Here is a 17,573-nt window from a genome sequence, read left to right on the forward strand (position 1 = left end):
ACAGAAATACTGCAAGTTGGTAGCTACAATAAACAGAAATTTACTTTCTCACAGTTCCCAGAGTTGTAATTCTAAATTCAGGGCACCACCTCTGAAGAAAGACTTTCTCTTTTAGCTCTGGGGAAAGATTCTTGTTTGCTCTCATTGGTGTGGGCTGGGAAGTCCTTGGAGACCTCCACGTGTTTGGCCTCAAGGATGGCCTACTCTGGAAGGTTCTTAACACGGGACCCTTAACACCGAGTCCAAAAGACATTCTCTGCTCCTGGCTGTTCTTTCTTGGTGGTAGTCAGGTCCCTCAATCTCTGCTTGCTTTTAAAATAACTTTTATGCTTTAGAAGAAATTGACTCGATACCCCCTACTCCTGAAGATTGTGTTTTGCTTCATTTACATTAACTGCCCGGAGCCTTATATTGCCTCAAAAACATCATTGAGGATAGGATTAACAACACAGCACAATTGCATCAGTTTACAAAATGGAGGATAATGGCATAATATTGAAAAATCATGGACAAGCAGAGTTGATGCTTTTTTTTAAAAGAGGCCAGTATTCAATCTATAACTGTGTCAGTCTGGGTTTGACTAGAGAAACAAATTCACAGACACTCCTATGTGTGTAATAGAGAACTTTATATCAAAGAGTAATTGTATATTTTGAAAACAGCCCATCCCAGTCCAGATCAAGGCCATAAATTCAGTATTAGCCCACATGTCTGATACCAGTCTATAAATTCCTCATCAGACTCATGTAATACATGCAATGACACTGAGTGCAAGAAGCTCACAGGCCAGCGGGTGGAAAGTCTTGTGGCTCCAGTTTCGGTGGAAGCAACTCGTCTCCGCACTGGCATGGGTCACCACGTGTCTCCTCCAGCTCTAGGATTCTGGCTCCATCAGGGTAGTTCCATGTGTCTTGTCAACAGGAGTGTCTCACAGGAAGTGTGTCCCATCTCTAGTGAGCTATTTATCTCCATAGCACCTGCCAATGAGGTCATTAAGCTACGACCTGATTGACAGGCTAAACTCCACCCCTTCACTCTTAAGTCTCAAATTGACACCAGATTATGTAACTACCACAATAACAGCTAGGTACTAATGAATATTGTAAATATCAAATATAAAGTTTAAAGATAAAACCAAAAAACTGTTGCATATTTAAAATATTCTCTGTATTTTGGTTTGTTTAATAATACATATTGATGAACTAAATCTGCTGGTGATGTCATGGAGTCCTGGTGGTCTAGTGGAATACAGGTTTAACTGTGAACCACAAGGTCAGCAGCTTTGAAACCAGCAACTGCTCAGGGCAGAAAAATGAACCTTTCATGGATTCAATCAAAATCAATGCTCATAGAAGCAGCTGTCAAGAAATGAAATGAGTAAATCTGCTGCCCAAGAGCCCCTTGAAGTGCTGAGAAGCAAGCAGGCTACTGTGAGGCCAAAGTTGCACCTGACCCCACCAGGCCAGGGGATTTTCCATGACCTCATTTCATTCCATGCATCTGAAAGTTGGACATTGAATAAGGATGCCTGCAGATGAATCCATGCATTTGATTTGTGCTAGGGAAGAATATTGAAAGTACCATGGACTACCAAAGGAACGAACAAATCTGTCTTAAAAGTATAGCCAGAAGGAGAATTGAAGAAGCTTCAAAGAGTTTGTGAAAAGGGCACACTAACTTTTAATTCCATGTTTCCATGAACTTTTTGAAGCCTCTTATATTTTCTATCAATGATGTTATGAACCCAGCTTTGGAGACCATCTCTGGTGCAAACTAACCAGATTAAATCCTGTGATCTTATTTAATGGTGATGTTTCTGCTCGAACTCGTGGTCTCTGTGTTAATAGGCATGTAATCAGCTCTGACTCCTTCTACTCTCTGCTCAGAAGCCCTCTTGTGTATACCGTGATCACCTGTGAACCTCTTTATCAGTTATCAATCCTCGTTTGCTATGTCACTATTTTAAATTGCATTCCTTCAGGTTTATCTCTTTCAAATATCATCCTGGTTTTCATTTTATTTTCTGTTAAAAGACACTAATTGCTTGTAACTAACACGTGGCATTACTATTTTAATAAATAGCTATTTGTGACACTGAAGTAACACCTGAGCTCAAGCCATGGTGAGCAACTCTACCTGATTCACTTTGGCAGACAGTGTTTAAAGGATTTTGAAATGTACTTTAAGCCCTGGGCTTTTCCATTTTAAAATGGGAAGGTAGATTAGATCTTAGCCTAACTTCTCCAAATTGTAAACTACAGTGGTTAATACCTGGATCCTTGCAGCTAATTTATAAGTTAGAGAGCGGACAAAATCACAGCATGAAGCTTTTCACAATGCCATTGCAAACTATTTCGGAAGATGCTTAAATGGCATGGGGTTATTAAGAATTGCATGTATCCTTCTAGGCCATTTTTTTGTTGCATTTTTATAGTAAAAATTGTTCCTCTGCCTCTCCCCAAAGAGTGCACTACAGAGGACAGCACTGAAGACACAGCTCAGGGAGAAGGGCGGGTTTGCTCAGAACACATGGGACCACACTAAGAGGGAAGGAGAGAGAGAGAGAGAACCATAGGGCTGCCCCCTCCCCCCCCCACAAGACATGGCGCCCCCTCACCGACCCATAATGCTACAGCGGACAACACTGGAGACGCAGTGTGGGAATTGTGCCTGCTCTGACCCCTGCACATGGGGTGAAACATGAAGGGAGTGCCACAGAGCAGTAAGGAGAACAAAGCAAAGAAGTCCCTGGGGAATCCCAAAATAAGGCTTCGGGGACAGGGATTGGTACCTCCTCAGACTTGATAGAAAAATATTCATAAAGGTCATCAGACAGACCTGGAACTATTTATATGTGCCCCCCCCCTCCATGTCTCTCTTTATGAGATAGGCAGGATAAACAACCCTGAGGAGAAAACAAGACTGATGGTTCCAGGGAGGACATGGGAGTAGGGGAGGTGGTAAAGAAAGGGGGAGCCAACAAACCCAGGGACAAGGGAACAACAAGTGATCTAAAACTGAAGGCGAGGAGGGTGTAGAATGCCTGCAGGGGGTGGAGTGGGGGGATTGATCAAATGCAATGTAGCTGAGGGGAATTACTGAAAGCTGAATGAAGATCGAGCATGATGGGGCAAGAGAAAAGTAAACAGAAAAAGAGGAAAGAACTAGGAGGCAAAGGACATTTATAGAGCTATAAATGCAAGCATGTACATATGTAAATACATTTATATATAATGGTAGGGACATAGATTTATGTATATATATTTATATGTTAAGTATTAAGGTAGCAGACAGACATTGAACCTCTACTCAAGTACTCCCTCAAAGCAAGAACACTTTGTTCTAATAACCTGGCATTCTGTGCTACTCACATTCCCAACATAATCACTGAAGACAAAATGGGTGCATGAGCAAATGTGGTGAAGAAAGCTGATGGTGCCTGGCTATTAAAAGATATCATGTCTGGGAGTCTTAAAGGCTTAAAGATAAACAAACAGCCATCTAGTGGGAAACAACAGAGCCCACATGGAAGAAGCAACCAGCTTGTGTGATCACGTGTTTATGACAGGATCAGTTAACAGGCATGAGAAGACACAAAACAAACCATCATATAGATCTAAATGATGTGGGTCAGAGTGGAGACCCAAAGCCCATCTGTAGACAATTGGACATCCCCTCACAGAAGTGTCACAAGGAAGGACGAGGCAGCTAGGGTGCAGTATAGCACCGATGAAACATACAACATTCCTCTAACTCTTTAATGCTTCCTCTCCCCCACTGTCCTGACCCCAGCTCTGTCTTACTAATCCAGAGCATGTACACTGGTACAGATAAGAGTCCTCTACACACAGAATCCAGGACAGTTAAACCCTTCAGAACCAATAATGGGAGTGGTGATACCGTGAGGGTAGTGGGAAGGTGAGGGGACTAAGAGGTAACCTTTGCAATGATAAACAGAAACATGGGTGAAGGGAGGCAGCAGACAGTGAATGATATGGAAATAATAATTTATAACATCAAGGGTTTATGAGGGTCAGCGGGTGGGGGAGGGAGGGGAAAATGAACCTGATGTCAAGGGCTCAAGTAGAAAGAAAATGTTTTGAAAAACCATATGTACCAATATGCTTGACACAATGGATGCATGAATTATTATAAGAGCTGTAAGAGTCCCCAATAAAATGAGTTTTTTAAAATAATTACTGTTGAGGATTCAAATGCGTCACTTTTAAATGCTCATTAATATTTTGCGGTGTCCTTGAGGTGTCTCTGTGGCAGGGTGACCATAAATATAACATAACAAAAGACCACCTGATCAGTGTCAGCCTCCCAGTAACCAGCGTGTTGAGCCCATCATTGTGGTGGTTTTGACCATCGATTTTACCGAGGGTGATCCTCATCCTAGTGTGCTCTCTGTTCCCGCCACCGTGGTGTCATCACCTAGCGATCGATGCCTCCTCTTGATGTGTTCAGAGCAAACCAGACAGTGTTCTGTTCATTTTCTAAAGTAGATCATCAGGTCTGTCTTCTTAGTCTGTAAGCTTCGCGGCCACTTGCACACCTTGGTCCCCTGCTGATATTGAAATACAGGTGGCATGGGGTAACAGAAGCCACCACACCATGACAAACTCATGGGTGATGTTTCTTAGTAGAATGTCACTTGAAACTTAAAAAAAAAATTAATGTGTACTCATAACAATTTTATTACTAAACACAAAGTTCTACTTTTTTCAGATAATGGCATTTCATTTTTCATGTTACTGGCTTTGTAGGATCTTGTACAAAGGCCGGGACCCTGGTGGCATAAATGGTTACCGGTTGTACTGCTAATCACAAGGTCAGCAGTTACAGGCCACTGCCCACTCTAAGGAAGAGAGATTGTGCTTTCTGCTCCGGTATAAACTCGGCCTCAGAAACCTGCAGGGCCAGTTCTGTTCTGTCCTCATAGGGGCGCTGTGAGCTGGAATCAACTCGATGGCAACAAAGAGCTCTCCGCAGCGCGGGCGCGCACACACATCCCCAAACCAAACCTGTTGCCTTGCATTCGATTCTGACTCACAGTGACCCTGCTGTATAGTGTTTCTGTGACTGCCAGTCTTTGCTGGGTTAGACAACCGAGTCTTTCTTTTGCAAGTAGCACGTGCATCTGAACTGCTGAGTCCCAGTGAACTTTGCATTTAAGAATGCTATCAACTTCTGTTTGACTTGAAGAACATCTTGAGGCTTTAGTATGTACTTAAAAAATATACATATATACAAGGATAAAGATATACATATGTTTGAGGTACCATATGAATAGCAAAATAATCTGGGTGAAAATAGGGGGCTTCAAAAAGCCCCTTATTTTCCAAAAGTGGGTGGAAAATTGAAGTTCAGAGGTAATGAACTTTTTTTTTCCATTAGAAATTTTGGAGCCTTTGTATGACTTTTCCAGAAAATATGACTCTCCCCATTCTCTTTTCTTTTTCACTTATGCAGTACCTACTGTATTATGCCTTACTGGGACTTTTTAGTTTATTATTTTTAAGGAAATGACAAGATTTGATGAGGTGAACAAAAGATGTATTCTGTGGATTCAGATTCTTGTTTTAACACAGAAGCAGACTGTGATAGTGTAGCTTGCCTGTTGTGTTCCAAGTTAATATCAGTTAACTTAATGACATAAGGAGCAATGTTTTAGAATTATATTCAAATGGACCTTATGTCAATTAAGTAGTGAAATTGCTAAGAATAATTTTGATGTCATAATGCATCAGATACATTCTCATTTTAAAGGTCCTCAGAACACAGAAGAATGCAAAATTGGGCCTTTTGTAAAGAAACTCTTTTACACTAGTGCTTTTCCAAAGATGACAGCATTTAACTAAGACGCTGTCAGAATCCTGAAAAGCATGTCTTGATATCGTTACTAACGTTGATCTATTGGTGTATAAATGCAATATTTATTGTGAAATTTTGTTTTCCTTAAATTTTCTAGTTATTGTGTATATTTGCTTAGGCTACCCTGACATCGCTTCATTTTCTTTTCAGGGTTTGCAATGCTGCTGTGATTGGTTTTTTTGTTTGCTTTTAACCATTTAATTAGTTATCCATCTTCCTGTTTAGACTAAACTCCAGTGGCTCTGTGAGGAACTGAGAGAGAGGGAGAGCAGAGAGAAGAGCCTGCGGCACCAGCTGATGCTGTGCAGACAGCAGCTCAAGGACCTGACTGACAGCAAGGAATCTGAGCTCCAGTATCTCTTTGACCAGATAGAAAGGCAAGAGCAACTTCTCGAAGAAATACATCAGGAGAAGCGAGGTGTGTGCTGGCTCCCCTCACTCGTATCTTTTCTGTGTTAGTACTCATTGAATCTTAGACTTGGAAAAACAAACAAGCAAAAACTAAAGGTCGCCTCAGTCTAGTTCTGCTCTCTCCTATTTCGACTGTTTGGAAACCAGTGTTCTCTTCTTCTTGGTTGTCTCCTATCTTTCTGTCTCCTTTTTTGGACCGAGGAAACGGTCTAGCCTGACTGGTCTTCATTACTGTGCCATTATTTGGAATCCTTCCTTCAGCGACTGTGTCCCTCTGGTGTATGGCCACGGGCTGTTTGCTGTTCGCAGGTGTGCATTTGGTAAGAGCTGTTCGCTTTCCTTTAATGAAATGCCAGAATTAATATCTTACTACAGTCATATAGCCATTAATTCATACAGCAAATAGTTACTTTGTTTGGGTGTTGTGTCAGGCAATATTGTAGGCGTCGGAGATGCAACAGTAAATCAAATAGAAAAAAATATTCCTGCTTTGGTTTATTTCATATTATATTAGGGGAGGGGAGCAGGGAGAGAAAAGAAATGTAATAAATAGGTACATTATATAATGTATGAGAATGCTTTAAACTCAATGGTAGAAACAATTGAATGAGAGAAGAGGAACATGGGAGAGGAGGGGCAGAGATTTATATATTCAATATGGAGGTAACACCTAAATGGAAAAGTTTGACAAGATTATAGAAAATTAATGTTTAGTAATAGCGGAAGTACATTATGACTGGAAAAAGATAAAAAGCATATGTATGTTCTATTAACTTTAGAACATTGCTTTATCAGTGAACTTTAGTAATATAAGAGCCAAAGAAAGGTATCATCGTATTTTGTTTAAAAACATAGAGACAAAAACAAAGCCGTTACATGTGAAATTCTTTAAAAAATAAGTGGTATGTGTTTCATTTTAGTAATCACTATTACTCTCCCCTAAAATTAGAAGTCTCAAAACTAAATGAAAAATTAGAATGGAAAGATAATAGAGTTCTTTCACAAACTTTTTGAATCCTCCTTGTATACTACTTGGGCATGATTTAATACTGTCCTACAGGAAATAGCAACCTTTTTAGTGACAAGACCACCTTAATTATTAAATGTTTCCATGGACCAAGATTAATTTCAGTTTATTAATATGTAACATATTACCATATAACAGATCTTATTTTTTATACCTTATACTTTTCACGTAGCAGTTATGAGTCCATGTTTACATGTTAACATAAAAGTATTTTAATGAAAATTAACAAGTTTTCAAATCAAGGGTGGCATCGGTTTACATTCAAAATATGTATATTTATATTATTGGCTTTAAAGAAGCTACTTTTGTCTCAGTTATGCTTCTGTAGTATCGATGTCCTGTAACTGCTAGAAAAAAAATGTAAATGAATGAGTGAAAGTTAAAAAAGAAGCACAAAAAATCTTAGTTTGAGGTATTTTGGCAGGTCTCATGCAGCACTTGAGGGCTTACTGGTTTTTTTTAATCATTTTATTGGGGGCTCATACAATTCTTATCACATCCATACATACATCTGTTGTGTCAAGCATATTTGTACATGTGTTGCCATCATCATTCTCAAAACATTTGCTTTCTACTTGAGCTCTTAATATCAGCATCTCATTTTTCCTTCTCCCTCCCCCTCCCCACTCCCTCATGAATCCTTGATAATTTGTCATATCTTATACAATCCGGTGTCTCCCTTCACCCACTTTTCTGTTGTCCATCCCCCAAGGAGGAGGTTTTATGTAGATCTTTGTAATCAGTTCCCCCTTTCTACCCTACCTTTCCTTCACCTCCAGGTATCACCACTCTCACCACTGGTCCTGAACAGATCATCTGTCCTGGATTCCCTGTGTTTCCAGTTCCTATCTGTACCAATGTACATCCGCTGGTCTAGCCAGATTTGTAAGGTAGAGTTGGGATTATGATAGTGGGGGGAGGAAGTATTTAAGAACTAGAGGGACGTTGTATGTTTCATTGTTGAGACACTACACCCTGACTGGCTGGTCTCCTCCCCACGACCCTTCAGTAAGAAGGTGTCCAAATGCCTACAGATGGGCTTTGGATCTCCACTCTGCGCTCACCCTCATTTACAATGATTTTTGATTTTTTGGTTTTTGATGCCCGATACCTGATCCCTTTGACACCTTGTAGTCACACAGACTGGTGCACTTCTTCCATGTGGGTTTTATGCTTCTGAGCTAGATGGCCGCTTATCTTCAAGCCTTTAAGACCCCAGACACTATATCTTTTGATAGCTGGGCACCATCAGTTTTCTTTACCACATTTGCTTATGCACACATTTGTGTTCAGTGATCATATCCAGAAGGTGGGCACCCACTGATGATATTTTGTTCTTTGATGCCTGATACCTGGTCCCTTCTATACCCTGTGGTCACACAGACTGGTGTGCTTCTTCCATGTGGGCTTTGATGCTTTTGAGCTAGATGGCTGCTTGTTTACCTGCAAACCTTTAAGACGCCAGATGCTATATCTTTTGATAGCTGGACACCATCAGCTTTTTCACCACCTTTCTTATGCACACATTTGTCTTCAGTGATCGTGTCAGGAAGGTGTGCATCATGCAATTCCAATTTAATAGAATAAAGTGTTCTTGCATTGAGTAAGTACTTGAGTAGAGGCCAAATGTCCAATGTTCATCTGCTGGAAGGCTTATTGTTTAGTGCTATTGAAAAATGATAAATTGTGGATACTCTTGTATTATTTTTTTAATCGCCTCTGAGTACTTCCTTTTGGGTAGGTTATAATTTGATTGATCAGACACCACTAGGAACTCTACATCCTCCTCACCATCAATTTTAGATCTCTTGTTGTTCCCCTGTCCTTGACATTATGGGCTCACCGCTCCCTTTCCCCACCTCCTTCTCTGCTCTCATGCCCTCCTGGAACTGTAGGTCCTGTTGTTTTCTCCTTGGGACTGCTTATCAAGCCTATCTGATATAGATAGACTCAACAAAACAAAAATCCCAACTCCACCCTCCCCCCAAATCCCAAAAAACCACTACCATCACCACCAACAATAAAAAATTCCAGGTGTATTTCCTGACCTTCATGAATATTGCCTAACCACGTCTGGCAGGGTGCCAAGCATTGCCACTTGAGTTTGACATTTATTTTGGGAATCCTCAGGGACTTGATGAATTTGCTCCCATTGCTGATGCCTTATGCTCCCTTCTTGACCCATCCCAATGTGGATGGGTCGGACCAGACTCACTCCGTACACTGTCTCTAGTGTTGTCCTCTGTAGCACTGTGCCCCAGTGAGGGACATCATGTGTCTAGCTGGGGTCAGCCCTGGGGTCCTCACTGTGCATGAGCTGCCCCAAGCAGGGACGGCGAACTCCAGGCTTGGTATGCTGGGATGTGGGCTAGTGTCTCTCATATTAGTTTTTTTAATGACAGCACAAGAACATCTGTTTATACAATAAATAACATCCTGTTATAGACAAATCTCTCATAGTAAATTGTAACCTAGTTTTATTTATTACTCTGTAAATAATTTCTTTGCATAATAAGTTTATACTTTAGTGTATTATAAATATATAAACTTATCAGTGGATAGTAAAGGAAGTCACGTAAGCTCATTGTATTCTTTGTGCAAAAATTTTATTTTTATTTTAATAAATCTTTTTATTGGGGGGTCTTATAGCTCTTAGTGCAATCCATACATCAATTGCATCAAGCACATTTGTGAATATGTGGCCATCACCATTTCCAGAACAAAAAAATTTAATTTTGACTCCAATTGTTTAATAGTTATAGGGCTATTCAGAAGTTCTGTTTCTTCTTGAGTCAGTTTTATTAATTTCTATATTTCAAGAAATTTGCCCATTATGTTTAAACTAATTAATTAGCATACTTTAAAAATCATTTTATTGGTGGCTCTACAACTCATCACAATCCATACATACATCAATTGTGTGAAACACATTTGTAATTAGCCTGCTTTTAGATAATATTCATCTTTTAAATTATCATAATGCCTGGTGTATATACTGGAAGGTTGCTCCAAGGGAGAAAGGTGTGACAGTCTGCTTCCATAAAGAGGTATGGCCTTGGAAACCCTATGGAGAAGCTGCACTGTACCCTATAAAGGTGCATTGAGTCAGAATTGATGGAATCAGGATCATAATGTAAAGCGTTGTTAGGCACTCTTAAATTGGTTCCCACTCATAGAAATCCTGTGTGCAACAGAGCGAAACACTGCCTGGTCCTGTGCCATCTAAAATAATGTCTCTCTGCGTATTTCTGATATGGGCAATTTGCTTTCTTTCATCTGTTATTTATTAGTTTTTCTAAGTTCTTTTTAATATTAATATTTCAAAGAAGCAATAGGGTTTATTTTACTTTTAAAAGTTTTGCCTTTTACTTTAGTATCATTTGTTCTTTTTCTGGCTTCTTATGATATACGGTTAAGTTCAAGACCTTTTCTTTTTATTTTTTTAAGACCATTCTTTTCTAATATAGGCCTTTAAAGTAATGAATGTCCTTCTTAGAAACATTTTCAGGACACCTCACAAATTTTACTATGTTGTGATTTCATTACCATTCTTTGAATTAGAATATTATTTCTCTTGTGTTTTCTTCTTTAACCCATGGAGTTTTTAAAAATTCCATTTTATATTTGTGCTGCTTAATCTCCACTTATCTTTCTAGCTATCAATTTTATTGCCTTCTAATTTAATACCCTTATGATCATAGAACATACCCTATATAATTATGAAATTTATCGGAATTTGTTTTATGATGCCATATATGATTTAGTTTGGTTAAGTTTTCAGGTTCACTTGAAAACTATATATGTTTTGAATTTTTGTAGTGTTGCACAAAAATCGTTTACGTCAAATTATTTAATACTCTTCAATATCTCTACTGATTATTTTGCCTCCTTAATTGCTCTCAGTAGGAATTGACTTGATGACTTTGGGTGTATAGCAATTACTGCGAGTTATTAAAGTATCCGCTGTCACCGTGCTCTGTATTTTATCGTGGTTAGTTTCTTGTCTTTTGTGCATCGTGAGATGGAATTGACGCAGTTGTTACTCTTCTTGCCAGGCGCCGTGGAATTGGTGCCAACCCGTCTTCAGCCTGTGTCTATCAGAGTGAAACATGGTGTGTTCCTTCACTATCCTCACAAGTGTTGTGATGTTTAAGTTCATTACTTCAGCCACTGAATTAATCCATCTGTGTCAATCCATCTTGTTGAAGGTCTTCCTCTTTTTCATTTCCCCTCACTTCACCAAACATCATGTCCTTTCCAGGGTCTTGTCTCTCTTATGTGTCTCCAATAATACGTAGCAGCAAAATTAAGAATCAATTATGTAATACTCCCCATGAAAGGAAAAGGGGGACTTACAAGGAATGTGGCTAAAAATTTTTATTTTAAAAGCTTCAGATACAAAAGATTGTATGGAGGGCTTAGCAAAAGTTTAGATGGAGGAGGTTATGGAGGGATAGAACCAGTTTCAGGGCTTAAGGCCTAGATGGTCATGTGTTTGGGAGAAACGGGAAAGTCTCAGCACAGGGTGCTCTTTCCTGTAAGCCCTCACATTTTACAGATTTCTTAAAATCTTGAGGCAAAAGTCATGTTGTGAAGTCTCCAACTTTTGTAATGGAGGAATATTTATTATCAAGGGGCTTTATAAAGTTGGTGGATTTTTTCCCCACAAACTTTTTGAAGCCCCTTTGTGTAGTAATCCCATGCCTTATGTGTGTAAGAAGTAGGTGGTTTGAAAAATTTAGAAGTGCAAAGGGTCTTGTATCTGCTAACAAGGAAATTCTTTTATAGGTGGGAGGTTTACTAGAAGGAGGCATAAGTTATTGCTTTCAGTTTTGTCTTCTCAGATTCCTGACAACCCCTTGTACAACAGAGTGAAACATTTACGAAGTCCTGAATCACCATCATGATCATACCATGCTGAATTTATTCTTGTAGCCACTATGTATTTTGAGTGTCTCCCAGTCTAAAGATTTTCTCTTTTAGCACTATGTTGGGCAATAGACTGTGAGTCACCTGGTTTTGTTGATTAGAAATAGACACCCAAATCTATCTGGTAGTCTGGTGTAGTATGGAAGACTTCCTGAACACATGGCCCATGGGTGACCCTGCTGCTATTTGCATAGCTTCTACCATCTTAACAATATGACAGCCTCCATAGTACTGCAAACTGACAGGTGATTGATGTTCTTAAGAGGTAGGATGAAGTAATGCTATCTGACAAGTGTAAGAACACCTGGTGACTTGACCCATCTTGATGACATGTCGAAAGCATATGAACCAGGATGTCATATTTGGTGAAGGAGTAGGTCAGTGAAAAATAAGAAGCCCTTTTAACAAGGGGGGTTTACACGGTGTCTACAATAATTTACCAAGGCTCACTTAAACAAGGGTCATGAGGATGGTGCAGGGCTGGGCAGTGTTTCATTCTGTTGTACCGGCAGTTCTTACACATCAGAACCAAGTTGATGGGGCCGAAGAACCAACCTAGATTTGACAGGTTCATGAAGGCTGTAGTATTTTACAGGGCTATTCGGTGTTACATCTTTAGTACCTAAATAATACCTGGGATGTGTTTGTTGTTTTTATTGTGACTCCAACTGATAGTACAATGGAGAAAGCATTGCCAAATGCTGAGCTGTTTTCATGATTTGGGGTTTGTGTGAGTTGATTGTTGAAGGTATTACACAGTGCTTTTTAACCCAGGGGACTCATCTTTTAGCACATTATCGGACTCTATTCTCTTGCAATGATAAGGTTTTTTCAATACAGCACTAGAGGGCCATAGCTGACTGCTTCTGGCTTCCCCACAGTTAGTGGTCCATCTTTCTTTCTCAACATCTCAGTCACATGGCAGCCAAGTCCCCAGCCAATGGATTTCTTGCTTTGCCTCCATGGGCCAGGAAGCCAGCCACCTGGCCCTGTGTCCCGAGTTCCATAGTCTTGGAGCAGATAAGGAGAAGATCCCCCAGAGTCGTGGCGCCACTCCTCAGAGTCTCCTCGCCAGAGTTTGTGCTGTGTCTGGCCTTGGTGGCCTCAGCCATTTGAACATGTTCTTCCCGGGTTCACGCAGGTTCCTCTTCTCTCTGTTATTCCTTCAAAGATGGTCCACCCCTTTAATTGGGGCCGGGGTGGCAACAAAAACGGAACAAGCCCCTCTACCATTGCCACACATGCCCCATCTGGATCGCCTACTCAGTCATTTGGTAGTAGTTACAGACACAAGGTAAAGAGCCATATTAAGAAATTTTACTCTCTCACAGGCTAATGTTCAGAATTGGATTGCCCAGGGCTTTAGTGATAATCGGTCTTACTGTGGAAGCTCTCCTGAACCAACCCTGGTGGTATTTAGAATACAAGTGGTATAGCTTACATGCATGCCACCAGTGTGACAAAACAATGATTGGAAGCACTAGACAGGAAAACATTTAGAGGGCATGGTTAATAGAAAAGCAAAAAGCTATCTATAGTATTGATGTCTAGCAGGATAAATGAGCAGCTTCAAAAGGGAATCATAACTTCTCCCAATATTTTTAAAAGACGCCCAAGGTTTTTGAACGACTAAGATGATGTCCTTTGAACAATTTTGGCCCCAACTTTTTCCCTCTGTGTTTGAAATTTATGTGAATACATATGAATTCTGCATAACTGAAAGACAGATCAGCAAATATTTGGCAGGAGTTAAGTAATTTTATTGGAATGGTTTACATTCTGCTTCAGACACACTGGGATTAAGTAACTATATTTGTCTTACCTAATATTTCAGTTATGTATTATGTTTTTTTGTCTCAGTATTTAAGCCATTTACATTTTTATTCATTTCACAGTAATATCCTCCGAGAGTTTTCTGATTCATTTAGGGACAGCATAACATTGTTAACAGTTATTCTACCCTCATTTTAAACTATGAGTTGAGTTAGCTCTCTAGAAAAACGTGAAAAAATTTTAAGATACTCAGATACCAAAAAAAAAAAACGAAACCTAAAAAATATTAAAACAACATGGAAAGCTGCAGTAATTTCAGCCTCAGGTTTGTCCATACGGGTAGAATGATTCTACATTTTAGAATATTATTTTCCATTTTATAAGTGGCTAGACAGAAACGTGAACATGTGGCGGTAGAAGGATCCAGAAATGCGCGTGGTGAGCAGCAGGTGAATGGCAGGTTCTCTGGTACAGGAGGATGCCAGGAATACGGGCTTGAATGTAATCAAGGTGAAGGTGCAGAGATGAAGCCTAAGAAGAGCGAGGGCAAAAAAGGTAGGCACTTCTTCTGTGATCCGTTTAGGCTAAAATTTGGGTATGCTGCTGCTTTGGGGGATTTTGCTTATAATCCTTAGTCTACTCCTCACGTCATTTCAAACGGGTTCTGAGACTTTCGACAGAGTGGCATTAGGAGGGGCCTTGGGGTTTTACGCCAGATTGTAGACTCCTTTTCATGGCTATGTTCTTTGCAAGCTGTCTCCAAAGGATAATGTTTGTCGTGTGATAGGTAGGCGAGGCCGTGTCAGCATAGTGATGATCCTAGTGTTCTCCATGCTCATTCTTCCAGCCGCACAAAGGCTCCAGAGATGAATGGTTTTGCTATAATCGTGCCCTTTAATGTTCCTTCGTTCAAAGAGATATGACTCAATTCCCCCCCCCCCCAGTGTTTTTAAATTGCTGTTCTGTGCTAGGCAGTGACTCTAAAACAATACAATGCACTGCCTTTCCAAAGGTTCATACCCACCTTGTTGGCATCTACCCATCGGGAGCTCACTTGTTTTCCCTTTGATTTCATTGTTTTAGTGTTCTGAGAAACCCCTTTAGCGTGGCTGTCTCTTTTTCTGCTCTCTTCTTCAGAATCCGAGCAGAGGATTACTTTTTGGAATTCATCTCTTGGATAGAATCAATGAAGTGATATGTAAAGTAAAGGCATCTTCTCTTAGCCTGTTGCTGTTAAACATGAAATTGCAAAATTTCTGCTTTATTTGTACCAAAAAGTTACTTACAGGTTTATTTTTCTCATCCTTGACTCAGTTACTTACTTAATCCTCATGTTATTTCAAACAGGCTTCAGGTTTGTTTCATTAAAAGAATAATTAATAACCATACCTGCTTTCTTTCAGGCGGTAGGAGTCATTGTCCTTTAGTTCAATAAGAAAGGTAATCCCCCCCTTTTTTGGTATTGCAATTGAATCGTAATATTTAGACATGATGAAGTAATTTAAAGGATTATCTCTTAGGTGTAATATAATTGTTTGGATCCTGGTTAATTTTTTCATAATTAAAGGGATTTATTAGAGAAGTAAACAAGTTACCCCAAGTCTGAATTGGTAAGCATTAAGGATATAGTCATTGGTCCACAGTGGCACCTCACCTTAGCCAGTGGCCAGTCCTCGGCCTCTCAGCCAGGTGGTCCCTTCTGCTTCTGTGGGCCAGGAAGCCTACCTGTTGCTGTGCTTCACAGACCCATAGTCCCGGCCCTTGTCCTCTGTTCTGTCTTGTGGTTTCCTTGTCAGTCTCTGGTCTCTGCCTGCCTCCTTTGCTCTGTACTGTGGTCGTTTTGCCCCTGGTGCCTCTGATCTCTGCCCCCACCACTTCAGATAGCGATCTGGAAGGTACTATTCTTCCAGTAGTTCTGGGCGCGCTCTTTGTGTGTTCCTACTTCTGCAATGGCTCATTCTTATATGTCTGTTAGCAGACCATACTCTCAAGGAAAACAAAAGATGTCATCTTAAGCCACACCCTCTAGTACAATTACATCTAGTAAGGATATATCTCACCTTAATCCTGTAAAAAAGAACTCCCTCCACAATGGGATTATAAACCACAGGCATAGAGGAATACATCACGAGGGTGATTTTGGCTAAAGGGATTATGGCTAGAAGGGCCACATTAACTACGTGACTACATCTCGTGCTCTATTTGATGATGATATAATCCCATTCCCTTGAATTTGTCACTCCTAGCATAGTAAACCATATGTTGACAATTGTCTGGTTCCAAATGGCCAATGAGATCCTGGTTAATGTGTAAAATGTGTTTAGGGCTTTACTTTTCTGTTGTCATCAACGTGTTCAGACGTTTGGTGATGCTGGTGAGTCAGGATAATGATAGGTTTTAAAACATTGAGAGTGTTATTTAAACTCAGTAAACCATTATTTTGTTTCGTAAAATATTACTCCTTTTAACTTTCAGACTTTGAACATGATTGATGTTTTATTACTGTCTTTAACGGAGAAAGAGTTGCTTTGCCATTTTGCTCACAATTCAAGTCAACGAGCTTGTGGGGGTGCACCTGGTAACACTGCACTCAGGGGTGCTGCTGCTAATGCAATGGGTAGAAGCTGGAGTCCCCTCCTTGGGTTGATGATGACTCAGAACTCCCACGTGAGGCCCAGAGAGCTGTGCCTCATAGGGTTCCCATGCCTGATACTTCAGAAGTCTATCACCAGGACCTCCAAAAACACTAGTACCCATATTGGGTTGCTATGAGTCATCATCAACTCAATAGGAAATGGTAAAAGTAAAAAAAAAAAAGTAAAATAAAAATTTCGTCGTATGTTTGAATCATAGTGTATGTTTTTGCTTATGTGTGTTTCATAAGCAAAGTTTCTTATGTATGTTATGTTGTATGAGATCCAATCCAAGTTAACTGGGATTGAAATTAAACTCCATTGACTGAATGTTTATAGGGCCAGAATGAAATGTATTAATGGTATGTCTAGAGGTTTTGATACACATGTCTCTGCAGGTGTCAACTTTGATTGAATGCAAAATTGAGAATGAGTAAATGTCCATAAAGCCTCATGGCTTTAGGTAACTGGCTCTTTCCTTCCACCTCACCATCCTCCTGCCCTCCCCTCCTACTGTACAATGAGCACACTGTTTGTGCTACTTCTGCTGGCTGAGTTTATTCCAAACAAAGATTGCCAGCCTTTCCAGTGATATACTTTGTTGGCCACAGGCCAGTACTGATTGAATGAAGAGTTGAGATCTTTAAAGTTTACATTGTTCCTCTTTAAAATATATGCGCATGCATATGTTTGCATCTGTACCCTCACGGAAAATTCAGAACGGCTAAATAACTATGTGAATTCACTTTTAGATTAAAAAAAATTATTCCATCAGATTGTGGATTGTCTCTGTGGTTCTCTGTTGTTTCATTCTTCAACAAAGATGATGTACTTGAATTTGAATTGTGGGTAATTCCAGGGAGAAAAAGACGAAAATGTTGCACTTGTTAAAATAGACTTTATAGAGTTTTTAGGCCAACGAT

At 40.0% G+C, this 17,573-nt stretch overlaps 1 protein-coding gene across 2 annotated transcripts in view; it reads left to right on the forward strand.

Moving 5' to 3' along the window:
• CEP128 (centrosomal protein 128) overlaps positions 1–17,573 on the forward strand; it is a 472,711-nt gene that overhangs the window by 219,932 nt on the left and 235,206 nt on the right. For both annotated transcript variants that reach the window (XM_075531496.1, XM_075531497.1), the window contains one exon: positions 6,103–6,295. In XM_075531496.1, the coding sequence (XP_075387611.1) occupies positions 6,103–6,295 (193 nt within the window). The remainder of the gene's footprint in view (positions 1–6,102; positions 6,296–17,573) is intronic.

The sequence above is a fragment of the Tenrec ecaudatus genome, chromosome 14, assembly GCF_050624435.1.
Source record: "Tenrec ecaudatus isolate mTenEca1 chromosome 14, mTenEca1.hap1, whole genome shotgun sequence".
Taxonomy (NCBI): Eukaryota; Metazoa; Chordata; class Mammalia; order Afrosoricida; family Tenrecidae; genus Tenrec; species Tenrec ecaudatus.